This window comes from Barbatula barbatula (assembly GCF_947034865.1).
Source record: "Barbatula barbatula genome assembly, chromosome: 22".
In the NCBI taxonomy this organism is placed as follows: Eukaryota; Metazoa; Chordata; class Actinopteri; order Cypriniformes; family Nemacheilidae; genus Barbatula; species Barbatula barbatula.
The window spans coordinates 4,906,300-4,933,475 of record NC_136785.1 but is presented as its reverse complement, the minus strand read 5'-3'; the positions used below and the strand labels follow the sequence as shown (position 1 = coordinate 4,933,475).

Below are 27,176 nucleotides of genomic sequence, written 5' to 3'. Positions count from 1 at the left end.
ATATCCTTTTTTACTATTACATATAAACTGTTGTTAAATAATGTAGTCTAGAATAAACATGGATGTAGTCCCATGTCAATGCCCATCTAACTGTATATCGCAACACATCTTGTTAAAATATGATTCTTGAGGATTTCATTTGCTGGATGGCAACAGAAAGGAAATGGAAGGGAAAAGATCAAGGCAACTGGCTACACCTCCAGCATTGCCTGGTGCCTCTGGTTGCCATAGAAACTGAGCCCCAATCCATCATTATCATGGTGCCATGCAAGGACATGGCCATGACTGTAGACTGCGAAATGCTGTCAATCCCCGAGAAGGGGAAGTCACATAGGTGGGGTGAAGAAGCCTTTGAAAAGATCATGGATGGAGAATGTTCATCCTTTATTCGTATGATCATACGGCACATGTGCATCGCTTTCCACTATTTGATGGTGATCTGACTTTATTTGAAAACTGTTTTGGTAGTGATGTCACAAAACGTGATTTGATTTTTAAATATTGCAAAACGTGTTTGTAATAATGAATGAACGCATGCCGGTGTTGGACAAAAACAAGCAGTTACAAATAGATAATTCTGAAGCTTTGAAAATGGTCAAGTGCCCACCTATCCCCCTATTTCAATAACGGGCGACAAGGAGCTCATCAACCCCTCCAAGCGGCTGCGAGAAAGTGAATCAGTGACGTACACCGAAGGGGGCGGCGTCTCGGGCTGAGGAGCCATGGCGTCATTGAAAACTGAGGTAAGACAAAGCTGGGATGCCACATTGTAACTTTGTTTATCGGCGTTATTATGAGGTTTGGTTAGCGCGACTTCACGGCTGATCGATACACGGTGCCGGGTGTCTGGTGCAGTGGGTCAAAGCTTTGATCGGATACCGCCGGTATCGTCTCGTTACGGGTTTTTCAAAGAGCCCGCCTGACGGTCCGTTTCGGTGCGAAAACTCGGTGCTTTTGTGCGAGAGGCTTTGTGAAGGCAAATAATGGGGCGGCCTCCCCCTGCGGTGGAGTCTGCCGCGCAGCCCCGGAACATGAATTAAAGTCGCCTGTCGCTTGTACAAAGCATGTGATTGTCGTTATGCCGGTTCCCAGGCCCCGGTACTATCCGGCTTCGGATGCTGCCGTGTAGTTGTTGTTAATACAGCGGCAGTGCAAGTCGTCATGTGTTCGTGCATCCTTGTAAAAGTCCCTCAGACGAGCACGCAACTGCATTTTCTTTGAATTTAAGATTTGTTCTAGTAGTTTGCAGTGTTTTTAATGCAGGAAGCTAAAGCTACGAGCTATCTGCTGCTATGGCAGTTGTCAACATAAGTGATGTGCGATGAAGATTTAAGTTATTTGTGAATTTTGTGAAGGTATTTTAGCTCCAGTTTATAATTGTGTGCGTCTTAAGATGCCATCGTGTAATATCACCCTGTAAGTTAAGTTGTTGGCTTTCCTGCATTCAGAAATGTTTTGCTGGACGTGCATATGGAGTGTAGTAGATAATACAGAACGCATTACAGTTTTAGTAGTTAAAGAGATGACAACCATGTATGTTGTCTGCTGGTTTAAGCTTTTAATGACGCTTACTTGACAATAAACATTATAAAGAATTTAACGATATCTATTGCGTTCATATAGTGAACATACACGTATTCACCGACAGGGGGCGCTCTCTGAACGAGTTTCACTTTAACAGTTGCTAGTGACTCTCTGGGCCTGGAATGTGGAAGAAACATATTGGTGAATAAGACCAGAGCTGTGAATCCTGCTTTATGGTTGTGTATTTAGGCAAATGCTCTCGTTGACACACGAGTGGCAAACAAAAGAAGCTACGCCTTCAGATCATTAGAAGTATATAAAATAATTGTATATTTATATGTCTACCAGTTCATCATTTTAAGATCTCACGTAAGGTGTTTCCTCAGGGACATTGTTTGTAGTTGAATGACTCCAACTATTCACTTACTCAAGGCTGTTGGACCCAGTTGTTGTAGCCGAATGTTTTGCAAATTTATTGTGTAATCTAGTAAATACCTTCCGATCGCCCACATGGTTTGGATGAACTCCTGGTACTAAAAACCGAAGGGATGTTATGACAATCTAAAAGTAAATGTTGACTGTAGTTTTGAAAACGAAACTTCACATGGAGAGCCTACAAGTTGGATGGCCTGACTAAAGCCTTATGTGATGTTACTTCCTGGTTTGTTAGGAATGATTTTAATTTGTATCTTAGGACCTATATGATTCTTTCACTCTTCCTGGCTCCTTTTTGACTTAAACAGGACCTCGAAGTAGTAATCATTTGATATAAAATATGCTTAGTTACAATGGTTAATATTGCTTGCGTAAAAAAAAGTCTTGCATAAATATTTCTTGATTTAAAGGCTTTGTTTGAAAATGTGTGTTCAGTAATTCAGACGTGCACAAATGCACAGCCACAGTAAAGTACATTAAAATCCTTTGGTGGGCATAGTATAACTCAATTGATGATCAGCGTTGTTGACTATTAGTTATATTCAACTATATCTGATATTATGATATTATGTTATGATGTTCTAGCTGTGTTCTGTCTATCTGTATTTACATGCTCTTTTAGAATTATGTGTTGCCATTGGGATGTCCACATTTTTCACAATTTTTTTGAAATGTTTAGTTATGTGACACAGATGTTTTATTGCAGTATTATAATTGGCATCGATCATGTGGTAATTGAGAGTAAATACTGTGAAGGCAATAAGTCCCTCCCTGAGGCATCAATACTTTTTTTGCTACCATTATATTTGTATTGTTACATTAAACGTGCATAGTGGCCCCCCTGTTCTTTCAGCATTGCACAAATGTCAATAAATGTTCAATGCAAGTGGCAGAGAAAGCAAATATTTCATCTTGTGAAACTGTGCATGCTGCAAACATTTTAGCATGAATGTTAAGCAAGAGGAAATGATGTCATTTGCTTCAAAGAACTGCTGGTTAGGAAATTTATTTTACACCTTAGAAGTTTGAACCCGGGTCATGAAGATTTATGTAAATTGTATTGTCAGCAGTTGAGGAGCATTATTATATTCATCATGAGTAAAAATACCATGGGTTATTATGATCTGAATGTTAATGACGTTGAATAAATTCTTCTGTCTGGTAACAGAAAGACTTTGCTCACATTATGGGCTGGCAGTATGGACAGAGCTGATATGGTTAGTTGATTCTCTGGTTATTTACGCTTGCATTTTACGTAAACCAACACAGGAGATGGTGTAGGGTGAGGGCATAGAGGAAGCCAAGGCCAGGATCAAAACCACACGAAACCCTTGCGATTACCTTGCTTGGAGGAAAGCAACGATGAGTTTGGTTGAAGGTTAGATAAAGATTGGTAACGTTTCGTACCTTCTAAGGAACAGGGTGGGCAGACACTAGATCGTTCCAAATTAACCTCTAGATAAAAGGGGAAAGTTTCAGTGAAGGTCATAGCTTTTTGGCTTTAATGGGATTTGGCTATTATTTAACAATTGTTCTCAGAAATAATATACCTTGAACTTTGAAACTATGGCTAAAATGATTGTTATTTCCGAAAAGGCAAGGTTGAGACTTGGCCTGCATGGAACGGGTTATGTCTGGTGGAAATGAGTCTTGTTAGCCATATATTTGAATATCAGCACTAATCATTTATTTGAGGCTAGCCTAAAACCAATAACCGTTTTTTACATGATGCTCAGTGGTGGGGTGTAAATCTGAAAACTATGCAACAGTTTAAATAAAGCAGAAAAAACAGGCCTAAATAAGATGTGTTGACTTTCTATTTCTATCCAAACTTACTGACTCAATTCTGATGTGATGTGATCTCATGTCATAATAAATAATTGATTGCGTCTCATGTTTGCCAGCGGCAGAATAAGCACTAATATGAAATCTTTTATCTCATTGCTCTTCCTCATTTTCTCTTCTTCATTTTCTCTCTAACTGTAATTTCATTTTTGTCATGAGTCTTTGTGTTTTTTATGTTATATTATATTATATCTGCTTTTGACATTGCAGAAATCAAAGGGCACACTATCTATAAAGTCTCCACTAGGGATGCACCGATATGTACATTTTGGGCCGATAACGATAACCGATAGTTCTTTAACATTGGAAGGCGATAGCCGATATATAGGTTCTAGATATAAAATTCCATAAGACTGAAACAAAAAGCAAATAAACACCTTTTATTTGAAACATTGACTGTGTAACCATTAGTTCTCTTTTTTCCCCCTGTAACTTATATACCAAGTCTCAATAATATTTTGCCCTGTTAGAGAACAAAGTCTCAACTGGTTCCACAATCATAATGAACCATTTGGTCAGAAGAAATGTATAAAAAAATGGTAGTAGTTATTTTAACATATCTTGTTAAATTGTGTGTGTGGTGTTATGTGTATGTCTATGTACATATGCCACCAGTGTCTCAGAGAATTGTCCGCTCTGAGACAAATAGAATGGACAATATAGTTAAGCTAAGATTTGGCACCTTTTTAACAATCCCAATTCACAAACCATGTTGCCATTACATTTTAGAGCAGGTGTAAATTTAACACAAAAAATGTCAGATGTCTGATTGTCTTTTTGCTGAGTGATAAACCACCTACATGTTTCACATTCCCAAAAGGGCAAATCATTCGGACACGATTTCACACGCATTGTTTTTAAATAATTGACAATTTACTGAGGAATTCAGTTAATGGTGCCTTTTTATCGAACAGCAAAAGCCAGCCACCCGATTGTGTGTTCTTGAGCAAAACAAATCATTGAAATAAAAAATGTAATGTGTATGGGTAAATCCAAGCATCTGACTTTTTAAACCCACTCAAACACCAGCATTAAAAAATACTTTTCACGCTTTTAATTTGAATTAGAAAGCTTTGACAATAACGCAAAAGATTAGGCAGACCAAAGAACCCATTGATTGAAGCTAGACCCCGTACCATAAAATGGCTGCAGTGTTGTTTTTTTCAGCTCTTCCTTCTTCGTGAGGAACAGCAGTGTTCCATCTGAGCATGCTCAGTGTGGGCCATGTCAGAGCTTTATACAGAGAGCTGATCACATGACCTGTGCGCAGGGACGGTGCATGAGTGGGAAGCTAGCTAACCGTTGTAGAATGTAAATTTGTTTCCTCCTCCACCATGAATGGAGACCACTGCTCAAGGCAGGTACAGCCATGTTTACCCTCTGATCAGTGCAGGATTATATCCAACTTCGTTTTTGCTTTTGTGGTCAAGCATTGCCCAGACACATGGCCGGTCCCTCTGGACTGCTTTTTGAAAGAAATGGAGTGCTTTAGCTATTCAGAAAGACTCTCTGATTTCGATCTGATGGAGATGATCTTATTAATCTGTTGTCTTATTGGTCAGATGATTAAGCCGTTTGCCAAATCACATTACAGGATCTGAAAAGAAGCTTTGAACCCTGGAGCTTTAAGGAAATGACACGTTTGGTTTTGAGAGAGCTGATCCTGTGATCACCCTGAATCTGCCAGGCTGTGGTGTTTTCCTGGAAGGACGGTTTCCGAGTACTGGGTGTAGCTATACCTCAGGAACTTATTTATGGAGTGCCCTTCCAAACATTGACAGGCATAGCCACATGTTTCTGAAGAAAACTAAGATGAGCATATTTTCGTCATTTGTTTTGAAACATGGTTGTAATTGTTTAAATCAATCTAGAGTTTCTCAAGTCTTCGACAGGGACGTATTAGCAGGTGCTTGTTTCATTGGTGTCCAATGTCAAAAAAGAGGAACTTTAAATTATTCAGGCAATGTTTGATGCTTTTTGGTAATGGTGACGTATGGCATTGGGACGGGACTAAAATCTCTTGTTGGAAACTGCTGGGTTTCTTGCGTTGCATTGGGCTGAAAACTTGACACTATTTTGCATTTGTCGGACATTTGTCGGTGTGTGTATGTCCACGTGGTTGTTTCTTTTATGAGGTGTCCTCTTAAAATGAGGGGATTTAAATTCCAGCTTTAGATTGAATGAAAATTCAGGCCATGCTGCGAGGGTTGTAAATAGCCACATCAAATCTCTTTCTGTGCTGCTTCCCGTTTCTCAATTTCTGCTCTCTTTCTTCCATTCTCTCTCTATGTTTCTATCCTTCCCTCCGTCATTATTCTACTCTGAGAAAGCAGAGGATGTCTCACCCATTTACAAACTGGAGCATATCAAACTACACAGGATAGTTTTTCTCTCGAGTGAAATTAATCTCAGATCTTGATATGCAAAACATGGTTTCTGGGAAATACTTTTCACTGATTCTCTGAAGCGTAATTTATGCTGTCTAGAGGTATGAGGGGACTAGAGAATGGCGGTCGCGGATAGCTACACAGTCTTTCAGGGTGTTGATCCATGCTGTGTCAATACTGCAGGTTTTTTGGCAGAATGACCAGTTGCGAGACTTCCTGCATGACAAGGTTTGGGCACCGTTTGGCAAACTGGAAGAAAAAAGTTGCATTTATAGCAATAAAGATTTGCTGAAGATGTTCATTGTTCTCAAACATGTATTCTGTATTGTATTAGAAGTATCATCCATTTTTATACATGGGAACACTAAAGTGGATTAGAGAGCACAGGAGTGATTAGGCCTCCTGTCTTGTCTTTAGCACTGTAGATATGAATGTGTGTCGTATAAAAATCAAATGTTAGTATTATGGGAAATTTTCAATACTTCTGACTTCCTTCTCAAGACATGTCTGCACCCAATCAACATTAATGAAATCACACAGTTTGTCTTTGACTACAAGATTACTTAATAGATGCCAGACGGTGCTTTTATAACCCATTCGATTGGGAGAATAAGTATTGCCGTTCCTCATATGCGTTTAGTGAACCAGTGTCATTCAACCGTTCTGAATGCGATGTGATTTTAATGCGTCTTGCTGCATTTTACATCTTCAATGTGACGGGCTTTACCATGACTGGATAGAGGCAGATTTGTTAAAGATGTTATATAATCCTGAATCTTTTTCTTTAGACTGCACTTCCCTGTGCTGTCAACACCAAACACCCCTTATTCTTATAAATGTACCAAAGTGAGTTGTCTTTTTTGGCACCAGTATAAAAAATATGTTTGTGCAAAGTGTCCGGATTGCCACTGGTTTCCCAGGGCCTTTCATTTCTTGACAGTCTACTGTAGACGGAGACAAAGATCTCTCTCGAGAAACAAGAACAGATTGAGGACAGCACGCCGTCTTGCTCCTGGTTCCTGCGGTAATGCTCCACGTTTCTGTGGCTTCACCGTACCATTCAAAGCAATGAAATGGCTGCCTGAATTCATTTGTGAGAAAAAAAACTGAAATTTGAACTGACTGAGCATGCTCAGTGTGAGGTTTAGCAAGCTCGACCAACAGAGGGAGCCCCTGGGTCACATGATCAACAAGCCGGTTGAATGCTTGCATGCGGGAGAAGAGAAAGGAGGAGCAGTCAGCTCGAAGCTCTTTCTCCATCGGAGGCCATCGTGTGAATGCAGGTATGACACAGATGGTGGACCACCTTTGGTTCTTTGTGGTTCTGAGGATTCATCTGTCAAGACTTATCATTCTGATTCCTTTTGTCATCTCTGCGTTCATGTTAGGTCCATTGAGGACCACTTGTTCTGCTGACATTCAGAGGAGTGGAAGGGTCTGAAATATAATTGAAATATGGCGCACTGCCTTCATCTTAAGCTTTGAGACAGATCTGTGATCCATCACTTTTAGGTGAAACAAGAGCATGCAGTGTCAAATCTTGGAAGAACAGTAGCAGTAGCTTTCCTCTCTTTTAAAAAAGTCGCACTTGAAATTGTGAGGTACGGATATCAAAGCGGACATTTTTTTGTAACTTGCAGATATGGTGAGATTTTGGGCTTGACATTGATTTACAGCTAAAAAGAATGGTATCTTCTCTGCATACTTCTTTGTTTATGTGTGATCAGACTTGATTTTGTAAGGCTCTTTGGATCTTATCATATTTGATCTTCTTGTTTCTTCTTCATTGGCCAAGAGGAGGGGAATCGTCACTGGTCAGGAGGAGGGGAATCTTAAAGGCCTTAAAACAAGTTGGGATGTTTTGCAATGTGACTTTTTGCACGGCGTTCTCCCTAGTTCCTTCACGTTTGAAATGTTTTGGCATTTTTTGCTTTGCAATCGTGTGATACTATTCATCATAGCTTGTTCTGCTGTCCACTGTTGTGACTTTGAAGGTCATTTGGGTATATGAAAATAGGAATACAATAAGATATTTTTTCTACGCAGAATACACACTGTATACTGCAGACAAATGAAGTGTACTATGCCAAACATTGCTGTAGTGTTTAGGAAGACAACAAGTTTGCAGGTCCGGGCCTGCTGTTGAGAGATCCTAGGCTGACAATGTGTGCAGACTTGATCACCGTAAAGATACATTGAAGAAAGCCTAATTTGCTTTTTTATGAGGTATGTAAGAAGCAGTATGAAGCTGTCGCATTGAAGGGATGATTTAACAAGAAACAGGCTTTGTAACAAGACAGATTAGACAGTTTAGTCTTTGCAGCTGCAAGAACTGCATCGCCCACTAATAGAATGTGGTCGTTCGTATGTCCTTTTTGTTAGCAAAAAATAGATTATCTCTATTAATAACATGCAAAATAGCATACAATTCTCATGGTTTTATGTGCATTTACAAATTCTAGTTTCATTTCCTATAGTGAAATCTTTGTTTATCAAATTCTTCTATCATTTGCATGGCACTGGTCTTTGGCTTATATTTAGCTTTTTTCATTGATTGTCATTCTTAAATGAGTCATAAACATCTGCATCACATCTGACTGCACACGTCATTGGGTATTAATCTACAATGAATTTGTGAATCCTTTATTAGCCGACTTTTATTTCATGTCCTTTTTACGACCTATTGTTACCATTAGATGTTCGCAGAAGCTACACACACAGATTCATGTGTCATCAGAAAGGAACCCTCTCACCCTGCTCGACAGTTTGTTATGAGGTTTCGCTCTTTGGCAAATTGACTTCGGATGCACTTTGATCTCTGATATGACAAACCCATTCACTGAGATTATTTGAGTCGAGTCTCAATTGTGACGGGCTTCTGGTTAGTTCTTAGCAGATAGCTGACTCTATACATGTGGAATGGAAAAGCTTGTTTAATGATGTAGAGTTGAAAGAAATGCTGTGTTTGCTCTTTCCATAGACTGTGAAATATATCATTAGTATCATATCTCAGCCAGCTTTTGAGACTAACGTAAACTGCTTTGGTCTCCTGTATCGTAGCGACTTTTTATTGGTGCGGCCAAACGCCACACAGCGAGATAATTTGTTTATGCGAGTGTAATCTTTTAGCAACAAAATAAAGGAGCTTTACATGATATTAGTCTAGATTCTTGAAATGAAGGTTAGAATGAGTGGATTGGTGCAGATTAATGTGACATCTATGACAAGTCTACTCAAATACAGCTCCTATACCCATTGGAAATATCTCTGTCTGGCTCATTGTGTCAGTAAACAGTCTGGTTACAACATGGTGGATTGAAGCACAGGCCCTTCCCTCCCGTTTCCTCTACTGAGCACGCTCCATCTTTGGCCTGTAGGGGGCCACGTTCTCTTTCAAAGAGAGGAATGTGGGTCGCTTATATCTGAGATCCACGTTTACTGGTATGCTCAAAAGGCTTTTTGGTAGAGAAAAGGCCAACGGAAAAATCTGTTCAGGTTAAACTCTTGAGTAACAGTTGTGGTTCGGAGACAGAGCTGTCTTCATGGTTCTGATGAAAAATTGAACATAGACATATGTGTAACTTGCATAACAGGAGCAGGGTCATTTATAAATATAGCAATTTTTTTCATGTGAAGCTGAAAATGACAGATTTGAAAGCATTTCAGCTCCTCCTAAGAAAACTGCAGTAGATTGGGTTGTGCCTCTTGGGTCAGGATAACTACGATCACTATGTTTTTGAGATAGCTTTGGCTTTAAATGTATCTCTGTCCTAAACTGATTTTCTTCGTGTAGATGGTGTAACTCCACTATTAAGTTCATTACTGCGTTATCAGACTTTTTTCTGAATAACACTTTTTTGTGAAGTTACAGGAATTATAAGGCCATGTAAATCACATTCTTCTCTGAACAGGATGTCATATGGGCCTGCTGGATCCTTAAAGTGATCGTTCCCTCAAAGATTAAAATTCTGTCATCATAAACTGTAGAAAATATGTTGGTAACTGAACAACGGCGGTAGCTAACTTGCCCCCTTTGAAATTTGCCAGGTTTTACTACAAATTAAACTATGGTTATTATAGTTAAGCTACGGTAACAACAAGTTAAGCATGATTGTGCTATGGGAACCATAGTTAAATCATGGTATTTGTAGTACAACTGTGGTTATTCAAATTGTAATGAATCCACCAAACAACATGGTTACCAAGCTTTAACTTTAATAGAACCATGGTTCATTTTAACTAAGTGTTTTGAACAATGTAAAATGAGCACCCACAGATGGAGAGTGCTGGGTAATCACCTTTGGGAATTGATGTGTTCCTAGATACAATTAAATGAATCAGTGAGCAATGTAGAACCTCTTCATTGAAGATCAGTGGTAGATTAAGTTTGAGACCTGATTTGATAAACTGGGGTAAAATCTTTGTGGCATCAGTAGGGCAGATCAAGTCTGGCTTGACCAAGGAAATGGGGGACTCTTATTATGAAGTGGCTCCCCTGGTGGTGAGAGAGGGGAACAGAAAGGCAGACGACCTCCTTTGTTGCGAGAGGAGCTCAAACGTGTGGCAGACATTTTCTAGCCGTGCAGTCCGTGCCTCTGCCAATCAGAGAAGGTCTGAGGATCCAGATGGGTTGGGGAGGGGCCGAGCGTGGTGGAGAATGCTTGGATTTGCCTGTAATTGCTGCACCTTCTGACCTTACCTCTTCCTCTTGAGCCTGACCGCAGAGATTAACTCCTGTAGGTGTAGGCTGGTATGTGAGTGCAAGTGTTATCTGATATAACTGGATGCACCACTTTTGTTGCGTGGCTTGGAGACATCTATCTATCCTTCCAGAGGAGCAAATCAACAAGTCTATCTCATCGCCTCTGATGTTTCGATGTTTGATTCATATACTGGCTTTATTTTAACAAGTTGGTACATTGGCAGACTCCTCGTTCAAGGATCACCTGACTCTGTTGCAGGTTTCTCCCGGCTACCTGGGTACTGATGGATGTGGTAGTAAACTGAGGAGGATCTCAGAGGATTATTCATCCATCCAAGGCTTCTTTCGAAGGCCAGAGAGAGCCTGATCTCCTGTCTGACTGAGTCCTGGAGGCGACTAGGCTCATTCATGTATTTGGCAGTTACTAGAGGTGGTCTATGCGAACAAGAGCTGTTAGCTCTGAATTATTAGATATTCGGCGGATGAGATGACAGCAGCAGAATTGCTTTCTAAATGAAGTTTTCAACGCGGGGTGCCTGTGATTCTGTGTACGGATTCGGATGGGATTGTGTAAAGATGCAGATTGGATTGTGATGTCCATTTTAACATTCCAAGTCTGTTGTCTTCATGGTGGTGCTACTGATGGTTGTGTGTGTTTGTGTGTGTGTGTGTGTGTGTGTGTGTGTGTGTGTGTGTGTGAGTGAGTGTGTGTTTATTATAAAACCCATTGAAATAAACAGCAGTAATGTTAAAGCAATTGAGGAAGGTTTGGATCAGATCTGGTTTTGTTAATAAAGCAGCTTTACTGTTCAATTGATTATTGGATTTGTCTATCTATTTCTCTTTTTCAATTCATACTGAATGTACACCAGTCGATATAACAGTTTTGGATCAAAATAAAATTGTATACAGGATGGTTTCAGTTCGGAGGATGATCACAAGTCTTCCTCACAATTCATCATTTTGTCTTGTTCATTGGGGACTACTTTGGGGCCTCTCCATTTCTTTTCAAGTTTTCCCTTCTTTCTTATTTTTTCCACGGTGATCAGAAACTCCTCACCTGAACCAGGAATGGCTTCCAATGGTTTGTTTTGCTTCACTTGCCGTAGCGGGAGGGATATTCCACACGGGGTTGTATCAGATTCAGGATCAGCCCAAGGGAGAGAACAGCTGTGTCTGTCTGCTTCCAATGACAGCAACAAATATGACAGAAAGAGAGGGAGATACAAATTAAGAGAGAGGGACTATTAGAAGGAACAAGCAAGTGCATGCTGAGCTTTGGCATTCTTTGTATTTATTATGTTATCTCTGTAGGTTAATATCAGGATGGCATAACATAATTAGAAATGGAGTAAAAGCTGGATTGACAGCACAGAGCATTTCCCCCCAGCCAATCAAATCCCTTGTTATTCAGATGTTGTTTAGTCTCCACCTTTGGAGCTGCGGTGAAGCCTCGCACAATCCCAAGGGATGACTGTTTCTTTTCTTGTTGGCAGGGAAACTTTAAGGGTTTTTTGAAACGTATGGTTAAAACTAAACATCACCTTTATGAGTAACATTGGGTCATTTCTTTTTATTTAGCACCTTGACTTGCTTTCATTGCCACATGTTTTTGACAGGCTATTTCATCTGACTTGAAATACGTAAAGATTACTTATTAGGCTTTTGCACAATCTCTGCCCTCTCCTTGTCTAGATTAAAACTGTTTTTTGTTAATTCTACGATATTCATTGTTTGGATAACATGGGAATCCATTTTTAGTGCAATTGAAAAACATTTTTATTGCATTATCCATAAAATCGTATTGATCCTGTGTGTTTGCATGTTTTCAGCCCTCCGGTTTGGCCAATGGGAATTCGGGCAAGAGGGAATCCATGAAGTCAGAGGGCACGGAAGAGTCACACACTGATCAGGAAGAGGGTAAATAATACGTTAAAGATAGTTTTCTTATATAAAATTAAAAGAAATAAAAATGTCATCCAGGTCTCTAATCGTGCAGTTATGTGTGAGCCATATAGATCACATTGTGTGTTTCTAAATGTCAATGTGAGGAATGTTAAGTTACTGAACTTATGCTGTAGTGTAGTTTTTATTTTTTGAGTTATCCCATTGTTTACTTTTCTTGTTTTGTAGGTGGAGATGAAGACCACTCAAACGGGCGAGCAGACGCCCTCAGAGAGGCCACCGAACTGAACGGGACTAATGAGAACACTGACACAAAGCGAAGCAAGCTGGACCTCTCTACGCAAGGGTCACCAGCAAGATCGTCAGCCATGGAGAACGGACTTTTGGACACTGAGTTGCCTCATGGCTCTACGGTGGGCAGTAATGGATATATCCTAAGCAAAAAGCAGGAGGACACAGTCTCTTCCCCACACAGGACTAACTGGTCCCCTGTTGGGGGTTCCAAATTGGGGCAAGGGACTAAAAACATTCCTTCTGCATCTTCTACGTTACAATCCCTGGACCAGTGCTCTCCGAAAACTGACACAAACCCAGGACCAATCCAAACAGCAAGACGGGCGGAAACCGAGACTAAAAACGGCATAGTGTCAAACGCGCCCCCGCCAGTAACGATACACCGTGCACGCAAAACGATGTCAAGGCCGGCCTCGAATCAGACACTAAAGGTGAGAACCAATTCAGTTCTTGTTTTGTTGTCATTTAATACTCATAGTGGTCATGTATGTTTTAAAGCATGTTTTATATTCCTGCTACAGCTTTTAAATAGGGAAAATAAGGAGCCAATCGTTGTGAAAGACGACAGTGTTGAGAAACCAGAGGCACTGCCGCCATCTCCAATCCAGAATCAGCTACCTCAAAGCCAAACTGATGCCACATCTGTACTGACAGCCACACCAGCTAAGCCACAAACAGGTTACAAATTCACATCTGTCTGAAATAATGTATATAAATAATGTACATAATAATGTTTTTAAAGGTCTAGCCAGTAGCAACAACATGGGGAGTTCCATGTAAGTGGACCCGTGGGGTATGTAGATAGAAATAGCTCATTCTAAGGTAATAAAAACATAACGCTTCATTAAGTAAGGTCTTTATACACCTCTGAAGACATGGTTATGTATATTAAATTGCAATTGCTCCAAGAAATTACACACTGGACCTTTAAGACATCAGTATGCAGAATACATACTCGGCATGACACGTACTGTATATTTATAGATGTTACCTAAGTCATTTGCTATATTCTCCAAAATGTTACTTGGAACTGACTTTGCAGATGTAGCTGTATATTGTTTTGTAGGTGTTAAAGTTCAGTGTAATCCAAGACATATTTCTGACTTCCAAAATCTCTCTTGCCCTCAGTAGCACCAGTGTCAAGGAAGAAAAAGAGGAAGATGGGAACATACAGCCTTGTCCCCAAGAAGAAGAATAAAGTCTTGAAACAGCGCACAGTTCTTGAGATGTTTCAGCGTATATCCCAGTCTTCATCCATCCCGCAGGTCAGACCTTGAAACATCTGTGTACTTTAAAGTCATCTTTGTGTAGTTGTTGTTCAGAATGTGGTCTAAAGACTTCAGCATTCATATCCAATTGTTGGCAATTCTTGAAGCCAGTCTCAGTGCGTGCAATCTCAGGGCGGTGTGAGCTGATCTTTTATTTCTTTGCTTCGCAGCAGCCAAAGGAGTCAGTACATGTGAATGGAGAGAGGATGGAGAATGACACTGATGAAGGTGAGTCAGAGGAAGATGAAACGGAGGATGAGGAGGAGGTGTCCACAGAGGATGGAGCCAAAACATCTCCGGACGAATATCAGACTGCTTCTGTTTCACAGGTGGAAATTCATCCAAAACACTGCTAATAAAAAATATGAGCCAGGAAAAATGTTGTCATCTGTTCTTCTGATCTTCTAATCTCTTCATTTGAATTTCATTCGACAGGCTCTTGAGGATGAACAGGAATCTGAGGTATCACAGGAAGGTGAAGAGGAAGGAGACGAATCCGATTTGGTCAGTTCCCAAACATTCTCTAATATCATTGAATATCATAAAACACACATCTAATTTGATATGTTTTGCATGTTTTTGCACTGTGATATTTTGATGCTTGATTTTTGAAGTTCTTACAAATGTTATGTTCTCTCCAGAGTTCAGAGTCAAGCTTGAAGAAGAAATGGAAAAAGAAGGTCAAGGGAGATCAAGCTTGGCTCCGACCGTCAAGGAAACGCAAGAGGAAATTGAAAGCAAAGTCTGAAGGACTGTCTGGTACAGCAATTCCAGTTTAATAAATCAGTTTAAATTATTTATGATTCTCCATATTACTTGTCCTCCACAATCCAACTATTTAGAAAAGTTTCTGATAAATCTTTTCTAAAAAGTCTTATTGATTCAGTCTGAAGAGCATGACTATATGTCTTTTTTAAATGTTTACTTTGGGGAAACGCTGGCATTTTTATTATCAGTTGTATTTATTTATTTCTCAGTCTGTCTTAAAACTCCAGGAATTGACTCGCAGTCCCAATCAGAGAGCCAGAAGTCACCATCAGCCACTTCTGACAACAGGAAGGAGTATAGAGAAGTCTCGCTAGACTCTCTGAATTTGCCAGCACAGGAAGCCCTGCTGACATCTCAAAACACAGGTGATTTAAAAGAACATTTGTTATTGGAAGCAGTGCTTTTAGTTTTCAAATGGCAGCTTAATCTTACAGCGGTTGCAGTTTATGTCCATCTCACGCAAAGCTCAGCCTCTTGAAAATAAAAGCATTTGTATACAGTTCATTGCATGATCATTATTATTATGGCTAAAATGAGTCATCAACGATTGAAACGCTTTACTGATGTAGTGCCCCCTGGTGGTTAAGCATCTCCATATCAATAGTATTTCTCCCTACACACTGTTTCTCAGACTGTTTAACAGGATATAAATATTCTGCTAACGTTTCAGATAATTTTTCTTGAAAGTTAGAGTCTTACTCGTAATGTTTGTGTTGCGCAGCTGTTTCAGGACCAGCTGAGAATACAGTTGCCGATATGGTGCAGGAACTACCCCTCTGCAGCTGTCGAATGGAGACGCCCAAGAGCAGAGAGATCCTTACCCTAGCAGACAGGAAGTGCATGGCGACTGAGAGCGTGGATGGCCAGGTGACATGACTGCTCTTATGGATGTGTAAAAAAATGATATGATGGGTTTTTACAATCCCAGTACCATGTGCTTTTTTTCTCTAGAGACCATTTGAATGATTTCTGGGTGTATTTTTAACATGTGAAAGGGCTTAAAGTGAGTTCACCCCAAAATTAAAATTCAGTTATCATTTACCTGTGTTTGATCTGTAAATGACTGCAGAACTCAAAGAAGATATTTTGAAGAATGCACCTTGAACAAGAATGAACAGCATTGACACCAATTGACTTCCATTGTATGAACACAAAACCACTGAGACATTTCTCAAAATATCGTATGTTGAGTTCCACATATAAGAGTCATATACAGGTTTTAAACAACATTGGGCGAGTAAGTGATGCTAGAATTTTTATTTTTGGGTGAACTTTCCATTTAACTGTCCTTAGAGAAGGTCCTAGGATTCATCTAACCGCTCAAAACATAAAACATGTTTTTTGTAAAAGCATGTTTAATGTTACAAAATTTTTGCACTAGTTATTTAAAAAAAAAGCCAACGTTCTCATCTAATTGGTTGCTTGTTGTCGTGGGGACAGCTGAGTCGATGTCAGAGCGCAGTGCTGAAGCACGAGATGATGAGGCCTTCAAACTCGGTCCAGCTGCTGGTTCTGTGCGAGGACCATCGCACTGGCATGATCAAACATCAGTGCTGCCCAGGCTGTGGCTACTTTTGCAGAGCAGTGAGTCTTTCTCTTTACCAAAGAGAAGAGTCGATAGCTTTTGAGACTTTTATGAGATCTTGATCAAGTCAAAAGCTGAGAACTTGATGTAATTTGGTTTAGATGAAGTTTTCATTTAGGATCCTGAGAGTCACACTTATTGTGCCCACCTTTTAGGGTACCTTCATGGAGTGCCAGCCGGAGGTGAATATCTCCCATCGTTTTCATCGAGACTGTTCCTCGGTTCTGAACGGTCAAAGCTTTTGTCCACACTGTGGAGAGGAGGTCAGCAAAGCCAAAGAGGTCACCGTTGCCAAGGCTGATACGACCTCCACTGTGCCTCCCACCCAAGGCCCCTGCACCCCCAGCACTTCCGAAGGCAAAGCGGACACCACAACAGGAGGGTATGTGCCAAGCTCTCAAAAAGATTTACGCAAGTAGGATCTTGAAACAACATTGCTGACAGATCGTAAAGTTACTATTAACTAGTCATTTCTATATTATTCTAGGAGATATGGGTTGGGCGTGGCCTATGATTGTTTTGTAAGGAATTTTTTTCCAGGACCGACAAAGACCCCAGGCAGTTTTTACAGCTGAGGCCAATGCAATATTTAGCACTGGTATACATTAAAGATCTGGTAACATATGCAATTTACTATTAATCTTGAGTACCTATACAGTAGTATTGCATCAAATAATCTTTAGTTTGATCAAATCTATAAAAGAGAGATACAGCTGTACGGTTCTTTCTGGAAAAACACTAGCTGCTGGAGGCAGGCTGGCAGGAACTACAGCACAAGCACACAACACATCATCACATTAATCCCTACATGTTTTTTTACATTATGCACGTACTCAGTTTGACTTAACGTGTGCGGTACATGTCCGGCATCTTTGGGACCGCGCCATCAGTTTCAAACGATCTCCAAATCCAGCGTTTTATCCACCGTTTATATAACAACCATCACTAAAATGCCGTGAACAAACAGACACACTTCAGCTTCTCTCACTATCGCAGTATACTTAAGCCTTCACATCAAAAATGGCATTAAATAGGTAGTTAACCCAAAAATAAAAATTATATTATCAAGTTGTTCCAAATCAGTATACATTTCTTTGTTTTGTTGAACACAACGAAAGATATTTGGAAGAATGTTTGAAATTTTCAGTTTTAGAATATCATTCACTACCATAGTATAAACTATTATTGTATAGCCTATATATTTTTTGTTCTGTTGAACACAAAAATATATTTTGAAGAATTTAGGAAAGCAAACAGTTCTTGACCACCTTCTGGTGGTCACTTTGGTAGTAAATAATTTTTTCTTGGATGAGTGCAAAATTCCCATCAGAATTTATTTCCTATTTGATTCTTTTCCATTGATCATTAAGTCAATAATGGATGGAAATGGTTGTATTTTGTTCACATTTATTTAAAACGTAAAATCACTGGTGTTTCCAGGTCCACTCGACTCTCTGTTCTTGGTGTGGGAAGAGCGGACAGCTCCTTACCCAAACCTCTAGAGTCACTTGAAACTTCTCAGTCTCCCGTGGGATCCAAATCTGTGACTGTCGGGGCAGGAATTACTTTTGGACCGCCCCTAGGACCTCCTAAAGAAACTCTGGAAAGTGTCTTGCTGGCTCTGGATGCCGAGAAGTAAAGATGCACATCTGTTATTTATCTAACTTTTGAGCTAAATCACCTGTACCGTTTATTTTCATTACAAACAAAATATAACCTTCTTACAAGTTACATTTGTTCTTCTCAAGACCCAAGAAACTTCGGTTTCATCCAAAACAGCTGTATATTTCGGCCAAACAAGGTGAAATGCAGAAGGTTTTGCTGATGCTGGGTAAGAGACGGTGATAAATTAAATGATTTTGTCTGTCTTTGTCTGCATTGTGCTGGAAACATTTCTTTCCGTTTCCGCAGTGGATGGAATAGATCCAAACTTTAAAATGGAGAGTCAGAACAAATGCACACCGCTCCATGTGGCAGCTGAGGCGGGACATCAGGACGTTTGCCACATGCTAGTACAGGTGAGCGCTAAGCTGTCAGACTATTCTTTTAACTATGTATTAATTGTAATTGTAAAGCTAATGTGTGGGTATCGTTTTTGGACAGTTCACCGAAAATAAAAATTCTGATTCCGCATCGTTTACTCGCAACCCTTAAAGGGATAGTTCACCCACAAATGAACAGTCATTATTTACTCACCCTCAGTTTCATCCGAACCTAATAACCTGTAAATTTGTTCTTCAAAGCCCAACGAACGATGTTTAGAAGAGGGAAAAAACTACTATGGTAGTCAATGGTGCCCCAGAACTGTTTCGTTTTCACATTTTACAAAATACCTTTCTGTTCAACAAAACGAAGAATTTTATACAGTTTTGGAACAACTTAAGGGGATGTAAATTATGACAGAATTTACATTTTTCGGTGAACTATCCTAGGTTATTCCGAAACCATATTACTTTTTCCTTTGAAGCACAAAATTAGATTTTAAGTGGGACATCCTCGGTCCCTATTAATTTTCATTGTACGGAATAAAATGACTGACTAACAGTCTCAGTCCCCATTGACTTTCAATGTATGAGAGATTATAGTCCACATTCACATTAAATGGAAATGAGATAGTGTCAAAATTCTTTGAGTTCTTTGTAATGGTTGTCTTTAAATCTCTAATAATATTTCTCAGGCTGGTGCAAACCTCGACATGTGTGATGAGGACCAGAGGACACCCCTGATGGAGGCATGCGAGAACAACCATTTGGAAACCGTGCGCTACTTGCTGCGGGCTGGAGCTATCGTATCTCACAAGGTCAGCTGAAACATTCCTTGAAAAATAATTCTGTTTAGTTCAAAATTATGTAAATAACCTTGAAGGACCACTCATTCTGTTTCAATGAATAAGATGATTAACTTCTCTTTTCCAAGTAAACAGTGGACATCCTGTTTCTTTTTCTTTCCAGGATGTTGAAGGTTCGACGTGCCTACATCTTGCTGCTAAGAATGGCCATTTTGCCATTGTACAACATCTGCTGTCTACAGGCTTTGTAGATATTAACTGCCAGGTACAGAATAGTTTTAGCATATACAACAGGATAACTTTTTAGCAGAATGCACTGTTCCATTAGTTACACTCCATTGGACGTACCTCAGAAAATTGTCCTGTTCGGAAGGAAGACATCTACACCAATGATTAAAAATTGTTTGTTTCTCCGCCCGTGAAATGAGTATCTCAAATAGAAACAGCTTTATTTGTTTTGTTAATTTATTTTGATGACACATACATTTAAAAGAAAAATTTCAACCAGATTTGTTGAAGAGACTTAGTTTAGTTTTTTGGTCATTTTGCAAAAACACAAAAATTATTCTAAGCAATATGAACGTTGGAAAGGTGCAAGTGGAATTTTATAAAAATGAATCAACACTAGTTTGTTTCGAAAGCTAAATCTATCAGTTTATCAAAATAATGAAAATTCTCTAAGCCTCCACTATAGTTTAGATTAAAATTCTCAAGAGTAAAACTGAATTAGTGTCAATAAACAATTCATGTTTCGTCTCCGTTTCAGGATGATGGCGGATGGACAGCCATGATTTGGGCTACGGAATACAAACATGTTGACCAAGTGAAACTCCTGCTCTCCAAAGGGGCCGATATTAACATCCGTGATAAGGTTGGTTTGCCTTGGTTACATTTTTAGATGTTAAAAAATGAGTGTTGCTTAGTTTTAATTCACCATTATAATGTTCCAGGAGCAAAATATCTGTCTGCATTGGGCGGCGTTTTCTGGCTGTGTGGAGATCGCCGAGATCCTGCTGGAAGCGAAGTGTGACATTAATGCCCTCAACGTCCACGGAGACTCGCCGCTTCACATAGCATCACGGGAGAACCGGATCGACTGTATCAAGTGAGTAAAACCGTTAACTATATTTCACTATAAGGCTGATCATGGACGAAGAACAAACAATAAAGATTAGAATCACGAAGACAAATTCCCAGAGGGCAGCACGTCAAATGTGGGAAGCGTGGATTGTGAGTTCCTTGAAAATCTGAAGTTTAGGACAGGATAAATGTGGAATAAATGAAGGATGTTATGTAGTGTTTATTATTTGGATTGTTAACCGCACTGTACTGTCAAAATTAGGATTTTTTATTTTTGGTTTATAGAGCCGGCTACAAAATTAAAAAGCCCAGATTTTCAAATACGTGGTTGGTAGGAAAGTCTTATCAGGCGTTTTACACGTTTCTTTCCATATCCTGTAATAACACTGATTTAAAATGGTCATGATGAGGATAACTGTACCACAGGATTAGAATCATATCCAACATCTTATCCTCTGAAAGATGCTTTTTATTGGAGACAATCAATGTCATGTAGATTTATCAGTGCTGGATTCTAGTAATAAAGTCTTGCTCTCATTTCCTGGATGAATTTTATTATTGATCTTCTGGCAGGCAGTTACAGTGATTGGTTAGGTCCCTTAATGTAATATTGCCACAGGAACAGCTGGGTTACACCAACATTTTTGGCGATTTTATTACTTTGTTTGTTGAAATGAAATCGGTAATATTAATCAGACTTATTACTGAAATGTTTTCTTAACAAATCTACAAGTATTTGCCTGTAATATACAGTCCGTACGTTTATTCCTATGGAATCTTTCTATTCCATTATTCTATTTAAAAAAAAATCCTATTCTTGTCTTTCATTGTCTATACATTTTCACCGCACGGCGGATGTTATTTTTTTACATTTGTCTAGTTTTGTTTGTTTATTTGACTCTCTTGTGTCTCCTGTAGCATGTTATTGTCACGGGGGGCGGACGCAAACCTGAAGAACAAAGAGGGAGATACTCCCATGCAGTGTTGTAGCCAGGCTTCGAAGGTTTGCAGCGCCATGCAAGCCAACAAGAAACAGCGAGAAACTAACAGCAGCCAGAGCACCCCTACAGAGAAAGTTCTGAACCGGTAATCTCACTGAAATGAGCCTTCTCTTACTTATTCAAGAAACATGGCTATAAATCACCATTCAATTGTATTCAGGGATATCGCTAGGGGCTACGAGAAGGTTCCCGTTCCGTGCGTGAATGCAGTGGACAGCGAACCTTATCCCGACAACTACAAGTATATCCCCAATAGCTGCGTAACTTCCCCAATGAACATTGACAAAAACATAACTCACATGCAGGTAAACACGCTCACAGTCAACTCCACTTCTTTATTTTTATAATATTCTATACTAGGGCTGCACGGTTTTGAAGAAATCATAATTGTCCATTATTCACCTCAATACTGGAATTGCGATATTGTTGATGAATAGATTTTAACTCGAATCTTCTAAATGGTTTATAACTTTGTGTAACAGCTGCATGCAATATCTGTAAACACCCTAAACTTAATAATAACAAATAATTATCGGGGTGATGTTCTTAGTAAAACAATCTAAACAAATGGCTAAAGGACACGGTAACATCTGAATTCGCTGATTCGCCACTGTATTCTCTCCCCAAACACACTGCCGAAATGCTTAGAAATGAGCACTGAATCAGAGGTTAAACCACCGTAATCTAATGGACAGCTAATCCCGATTACTTTTTGGATTAATTGTGCAGCCCTATCTACATTGTTAAAACAGGCGTTTATTGTGCACCCAAGACATGAGTTGCTTTACATGTCACTTCCTGTCTGAGTGGGCGGTTCTTGGCCAAAGCACGATACTCTCCAGTGGGGACTAAATGAAAGATGAATCTCTAAATGGATCACTGATTGTATTTTTGCTCGTAGTATTGTGTCTGTAAAGACGACTGCTCCTCGGCAAACTGCATGTGCGGTCAACTCAGCCTGCGCTGCTGGTATGATAAAGTAAGTCAGTTCTTCTAAACCCTTTATCCACACAGCAAACTAAACTGCTTTCTACACAGCTGGGAGGTTAAACCTGTAAACCCGAAGACCTTTATGAGATCAGATTAAATGAAATGTGGAAATGATATTCTAGCCCTGAACCTCCTGTTAAAGGAATAGTTTGCCCAAAATTGAAAATTCTGTCATCATTTACTCACCCTCTTGTTGTTTCAAACCTCTTTGACATTCTTTCTTCTGCTAAACATAAAAGAAGATATTTTGAAGAATGTTGGAAACCGAACGACGACGGTGGGGACCATTGACTTGCATTGGTTTTGTGTCCATACAATAGAAGTCAATGGGTACCGCCGTTGTTCGGTTATCAACATTCTTCGTAATATCAACTTTTGTGTTCTGCAGAAGAAAGTCAGGCAAGAGGGTGAGTGAATGATGCATTTTTGGATGATCCAGCCCTTTACTTGACTTTTTAAATTGGCAAACATCTCCCCCTAGAGGTTAAACTAGCGAAGCACAACCAGCTAGATGTATTCGTTTTACAAGGATAGTCTTCATTATTCGTTTTTAAGAAGAGGTTTGGTTTGGATCATTTATTAACCATCTAGCAACCAGGCCCATTCTGCCCATGCATGCATGTGAGTTCATATGTTTTGTCTTGGCAGGAGAGCCGTCTGTTGCCCGAGTTCTCTAGCGAGGAGCCGCCCCTTATTTTCGAGTGTAATCACGCCTGCTCGTGCTGGAGAACCTGCAAGAACCGCGTCGTACAAAACGGAATGAGGTACATCGTGCTCTATTCTATTCTAGACAGAAACGCATTTCTCCATCACAACTCCTTGCTGGTGGAACGTTCTTCCTAACGCGGTCCGGTTATGACATATCGCTTATTGCTCCCTAAATTAGTTTATCGAAAGCGACTGCTAAATGACTAAATGTAAAACAAATATGTGATGTCAGTGTAGTCAGTCAAAGCTTTTCGGATTTTTCCAAGTGATTATATATATCATATATATATATATATAGTCTATTTTAATAACAACTTTTTTATTCGAAATCACAAAATCTATTTAAAGTCAGTATTTACATTGCAATCGACTCCAGTGTTTGATGTGAACTTATTAAATCTTCACTCAGGACAAGACTGCAGTTGTTCAGGACACAACTGATGGGATGGGGCGTAAAGACATTGCAGGACATCCCGCAAGGGACCTTCATTTGCGAGTGAGTTTGTTTCATTCATCCACTGTAAGCTTAATTAGCTCCTTCTACAATTAAATCTGATCTCTGTGAGCCACTTTTAGCTTAACTGTGTGTCTAATGTCTCTTCTGCTCACAACAGATACGTGGGTGAGATCATCTCTGACGCCGAGGCAGATGTCAGGGAGAACGACTCTTATCTTTTCAGTCTAGACAACAAGGTATAGCTGTTCTTAAGATGCCTCGCTTACAAAATCACATTAACTTCCCTGTCTGTTCCCTTAAATAGCAGAGTATCTGCGTTTCCCCCTGGACGTATTGAATTTTTTCGTTTAGTGAAGTGTCAGTGAGTATTTTAAAGGGACAGTTCACCCAAAAATGAACATTCTGTCATTACTTGCTCACCAGAACTGTATAAATGTATTTGTTATGATGAACAAAGAGACAGTCCCTGGCCAACATTGACTACTGTAGTTGGAAAAATGACAATGGTAGTCAAAAATTCCCCAGAACTGTTTGCTTTCCTACATTCTTTAAAATATCTTCTTTTGTTTTCAAAAGAACAAAGAAATTTATAAGACAATTTTTTTAATATGATAGTCGATGGTGGAAAAAAAAAGTTTGGTTACAAACATTCTTCCAAATGTTATTCTCTGTGTTATCATAACAAAGACATTTATGTATACAGATTTGGTAAAACATGAGGGTGAGGAAATGATGACAGAATTTTCGGGTGAACTGTTCCTTTAAGGCTCATTTTCAGGTTTCTCGCTATAGAGATTTATTTAATCCATGATGGCAAGTTTTAAAGAACCAGAAACTTTGTAAATCTAGAAGAAAATAAGAGATGGTTTAAATATCTTTATTGTAACTTTCAAGATCTTTTGTTCTTAAGATGTTTTTCACTCCTGTTCTAGGTCGGTGATATGTACTGCGTTGATGCCCGTTTCTACGGTAACATCAGCCGCTTCATAAACCACCATTGTGATCCCAATCTGTTTCCCTGTCGAGTATTCACCTCCCACCAGGACCTAAGATTTCCTCACATCGCCTTCTTCGCCAGCAAGAACATCAATGCTGGAGATGAACTTGGGTCAGATTCATATATTTTATCACAATTTAAACTGGAGTTTGGTTTGTTTCGATATTTAGCACGACTACATGAACTTCCATCATGCACTGCATCATTAGTTTCATGAACAAGATTGGGAACCACTTTATTACATGAAACTACATACAGTTTAGTGACCATCAAAGCACTGAGATTTCTTCAAGATTATTCAAGTTTTTAATGTTTCCGCAGGTTTGATTACGGCGATCACTTCTGGGATGTAAAGGGAAAGTTGTTCAGCTGCCAGTGTGGCTCCTCCAAATGCAAACATTCGGCAGCCGCCATCACCCAGAGACAGGCGGACAGCACGCCCGGCGACCAGCAACCCAGCGCTCTGCCCGACACCAGCTCATCCACCCCATCGAGTCCCAGATAGACCCACGTCTCTACCATCTGATATCTGGTTCTTCTACGGCCCTGTCACCTTCCGTCACCAGCATGGCCATCACTAACAGCGCCAAACCAAGAATCAAGCGACAGCCTGGGCTATTTGAGCTAAACCCACAATGACACATTGTGGTCCTGATTGGCTGACGCTACAATTGAGGAGTTAAAACGCACATTGATCGCATTGAAAAGTGTTTGATGTACAGAAGGTGAGAACTGCACATTTGGGCTGGACTTGAAGTGTTTAATTCTCAGCTCCACCCCTCGGGATAACAGTAAACTTAGTGTCATAAAATGAGCTCTAAACGGATTGTTTTCTCAGAAATCCCGAGCAAGTTATGTGGAACTGTCTGTACGTCCGATATGTCGATTTTGAAATCAACCGTATTCTCGATGGCGGGCAGTCTGCGCACTTTTCAGACGGCATCTTGTGGTTATGTCTTCAACTTACGTTTCCGAACTTCAGACATTCTCTTGCATATTTCTGTTCATCTTTATGGGTTTAGTTCTGTGCACTTTTACTTTAGCGTTCAAGATCTGAAAGATTCCAAATAACTTTTAAATACGATCATTTGCCTGTTCCCCACATCCGTTTGCTGTTGTTTCTAGTTTTTATACTGAATATGGATCATGATGTGATTTCGAAAGACAGATCCTGTGCTTTCTCATTACAATTGAGCTCATGAATCAACTTTACATAAAGGCTTCTCTATTGTCGTCTGTGGGATGGCCCCTCGTGCCCTACTATGATTGGTTCACAGACGCCGGGCGTCGTGCCAGTGCTACACAAATCCATGAAGATGTCAAAAACTGAACATTCTTGGCCTGTTTCTCCAAGTTGGCCCCAAACTTTGGCTAAAGATGCTTTTTCATGCAAAATCTCTATCTGAAGTGAATGCCTGTACGAGGCCTGTACATTTTGTCTAGAGTCTTGTGGGTCACTTCTAGCATGTTACAGGCGTGGATAAACAAGGCTGTTCTGAAATGCGAATTACACGTAACACCATCACTGCAAACGAAACTGTAAGATATTTTTATCATTTCTTTACTTTCAGTTACAACGACGGAACCTATAGCATGCTTTCGAGACACGTGCTTTAGGATTAGGACTGGAAAGTGTACTTCTGGTTGAATGAAATGCGAACAGGAAAACGCAAATGGTGCTGAAAAAGGTTTTTTGTTATGTTTATTTTTGTATTACTCACTAAGTGAATACAAGTTGTAAAATACGAGCGAGCATTTCATTTTTTTCATTTGTATTTTTAAATTAACCTCTGGTTTTCTAACTGTTGTTGACATTTAGCCTGTCTCAAGTTTGTTCCATAAGTTCATCGATGGTGATGCTCTTGCTGTCTTTTTAAATGTCAATAGTGTAGTCACGTCCTTTGTGCAAATCAAGACATAGATACAGAACACTGCAACATGAAACAAAACGATGAGGAAGGTAAAAACTGTAACATATTTCTGGACAGCGAAACATGATACACAATCCAACTGGTTGTGTTTTTCTTTTTCAATAAATTTACTACTAATAAACGAGGATGTCTCTAGTTTTTATGCTGCAATAACAAAGTGTCATGAATGTCAATGTTTATGTCTAATGAAGTAAATAACAGTCATGTCCCAAAATCATTCATCTAACAATACTTAGGAAAAGATTATAGTTGATTACAATATTATAGCTTTAATATTACAAACAAAATTGTATATTTTATCAATAATTTGTAGTTTCACTTTTAAGCACTGCACCTATAAAGAACATCAACAAAGTTAAAACGAGGACGCCTTCCATTCTTTATCAAGGGATATTTTATTTTCAGTTTTATAAACTGTGTGATTGTTCTCTTCCTGTTTAGAGAAAGCAATGCTGTAATTTATACAGTGAAATGAAGGCTGGTGATAGAAGACCTCTGGCCTGATGATTAA

At 39.5% G+C, this 27,176-nt stretch overlaps 1 protein-coding gene across 9 annotated transcripts; it reads left to right on the top strand.

Moving 5' to 3' along the window:
- Positions 1 to 663: 663 nt before the first annotated feature.
- ehmt1b (euchromatic histone-lysine N-methyltransferase 1b) lies at positions 664 to 26,813 on the top strand. 9 transcript variants are annotated; one of them, XM_079485794.1, is made up of 27 exons: positions 664 to 743; positions 12,726 to 12,813; positions 13,027 to 13,523; positions 13,614 to 13,770; positions 14,224 to 14,357; positions 14,531 to 14,689; positions 14,796 to 14,864; positions 15,002 to 15,119; positions 15,338 to 15,493; positions 15,850 to 15,995; positions 16,569 to 16,712; positions 16,869 to 17,095; positions 18,154 to 18,348; positions 18,462 to 18,544; positions 18,625 to 18,731; positions 19,391 to 19,513; positions 19,665 to 19,766; positions 20,268 to 20,372; positions 20,452 to 20,606; positions 21,500 to 21,667; positions 21,743 to 21,887; positions 22,484 to 22,561; positions 23,221 to 23,336; positions 23,690 to 23,776; positions 23,895 to 23,973; positions 24,670 to 24,845; positions 25,056 to 26,803. In XM_079485794.1, exons 1-27 carry the CDS (start codon positions 723 to 725, stop codon positions 25,237 to 25,239), a joined length of 3,819 nt encoding a protein of 1,272 aa, XP_079341920.1. In that variant the 5' UTR covers positions 664 to 722; the 3' UTR covers positions 25,240 to 26,803. The 9 variants fall into 9 exon arrangements, with proteins under 9 accessions (XP_079341920.1, XP_079341921.1, XP_079341919.1 ...); XM_079485795.1 differs by having other exon boundaries at positions 14,221 to 14,357; positions 15,356 to 15,493; XM_079485793.1 differs by having other exon boundaries at positions 14,221 to 14,357.
- The last annotated feature ends 363 nt before the right edge of the window (positions 26,814 to 27,176 follow it).

Bases quoted from the DNA above. Each gene is read 5' to 3' on its own strand.
- ehmt1b (XM_079485790.1), top strand. From the start codon at position 10,817: ATGGGTTGGGGAGGGGCCGAGCGTGGTGGAGAATGCTTGGATTTGCCT. The intron at 13,524-13,613 runs GTGAGAACCAAT...TTCCTGCTACAG, and splicing joins CCTCGAATCAGACACTAAAG to CTTTTAAATAGGGAAAATAA. The intron at 18,732-19,390 runs GTGAGCGCTAAG...AATATTTCTCAG, and splicing joins TTTGCCACATGCTAGTACAG to GCTGGTGCAAACCTCGACAT.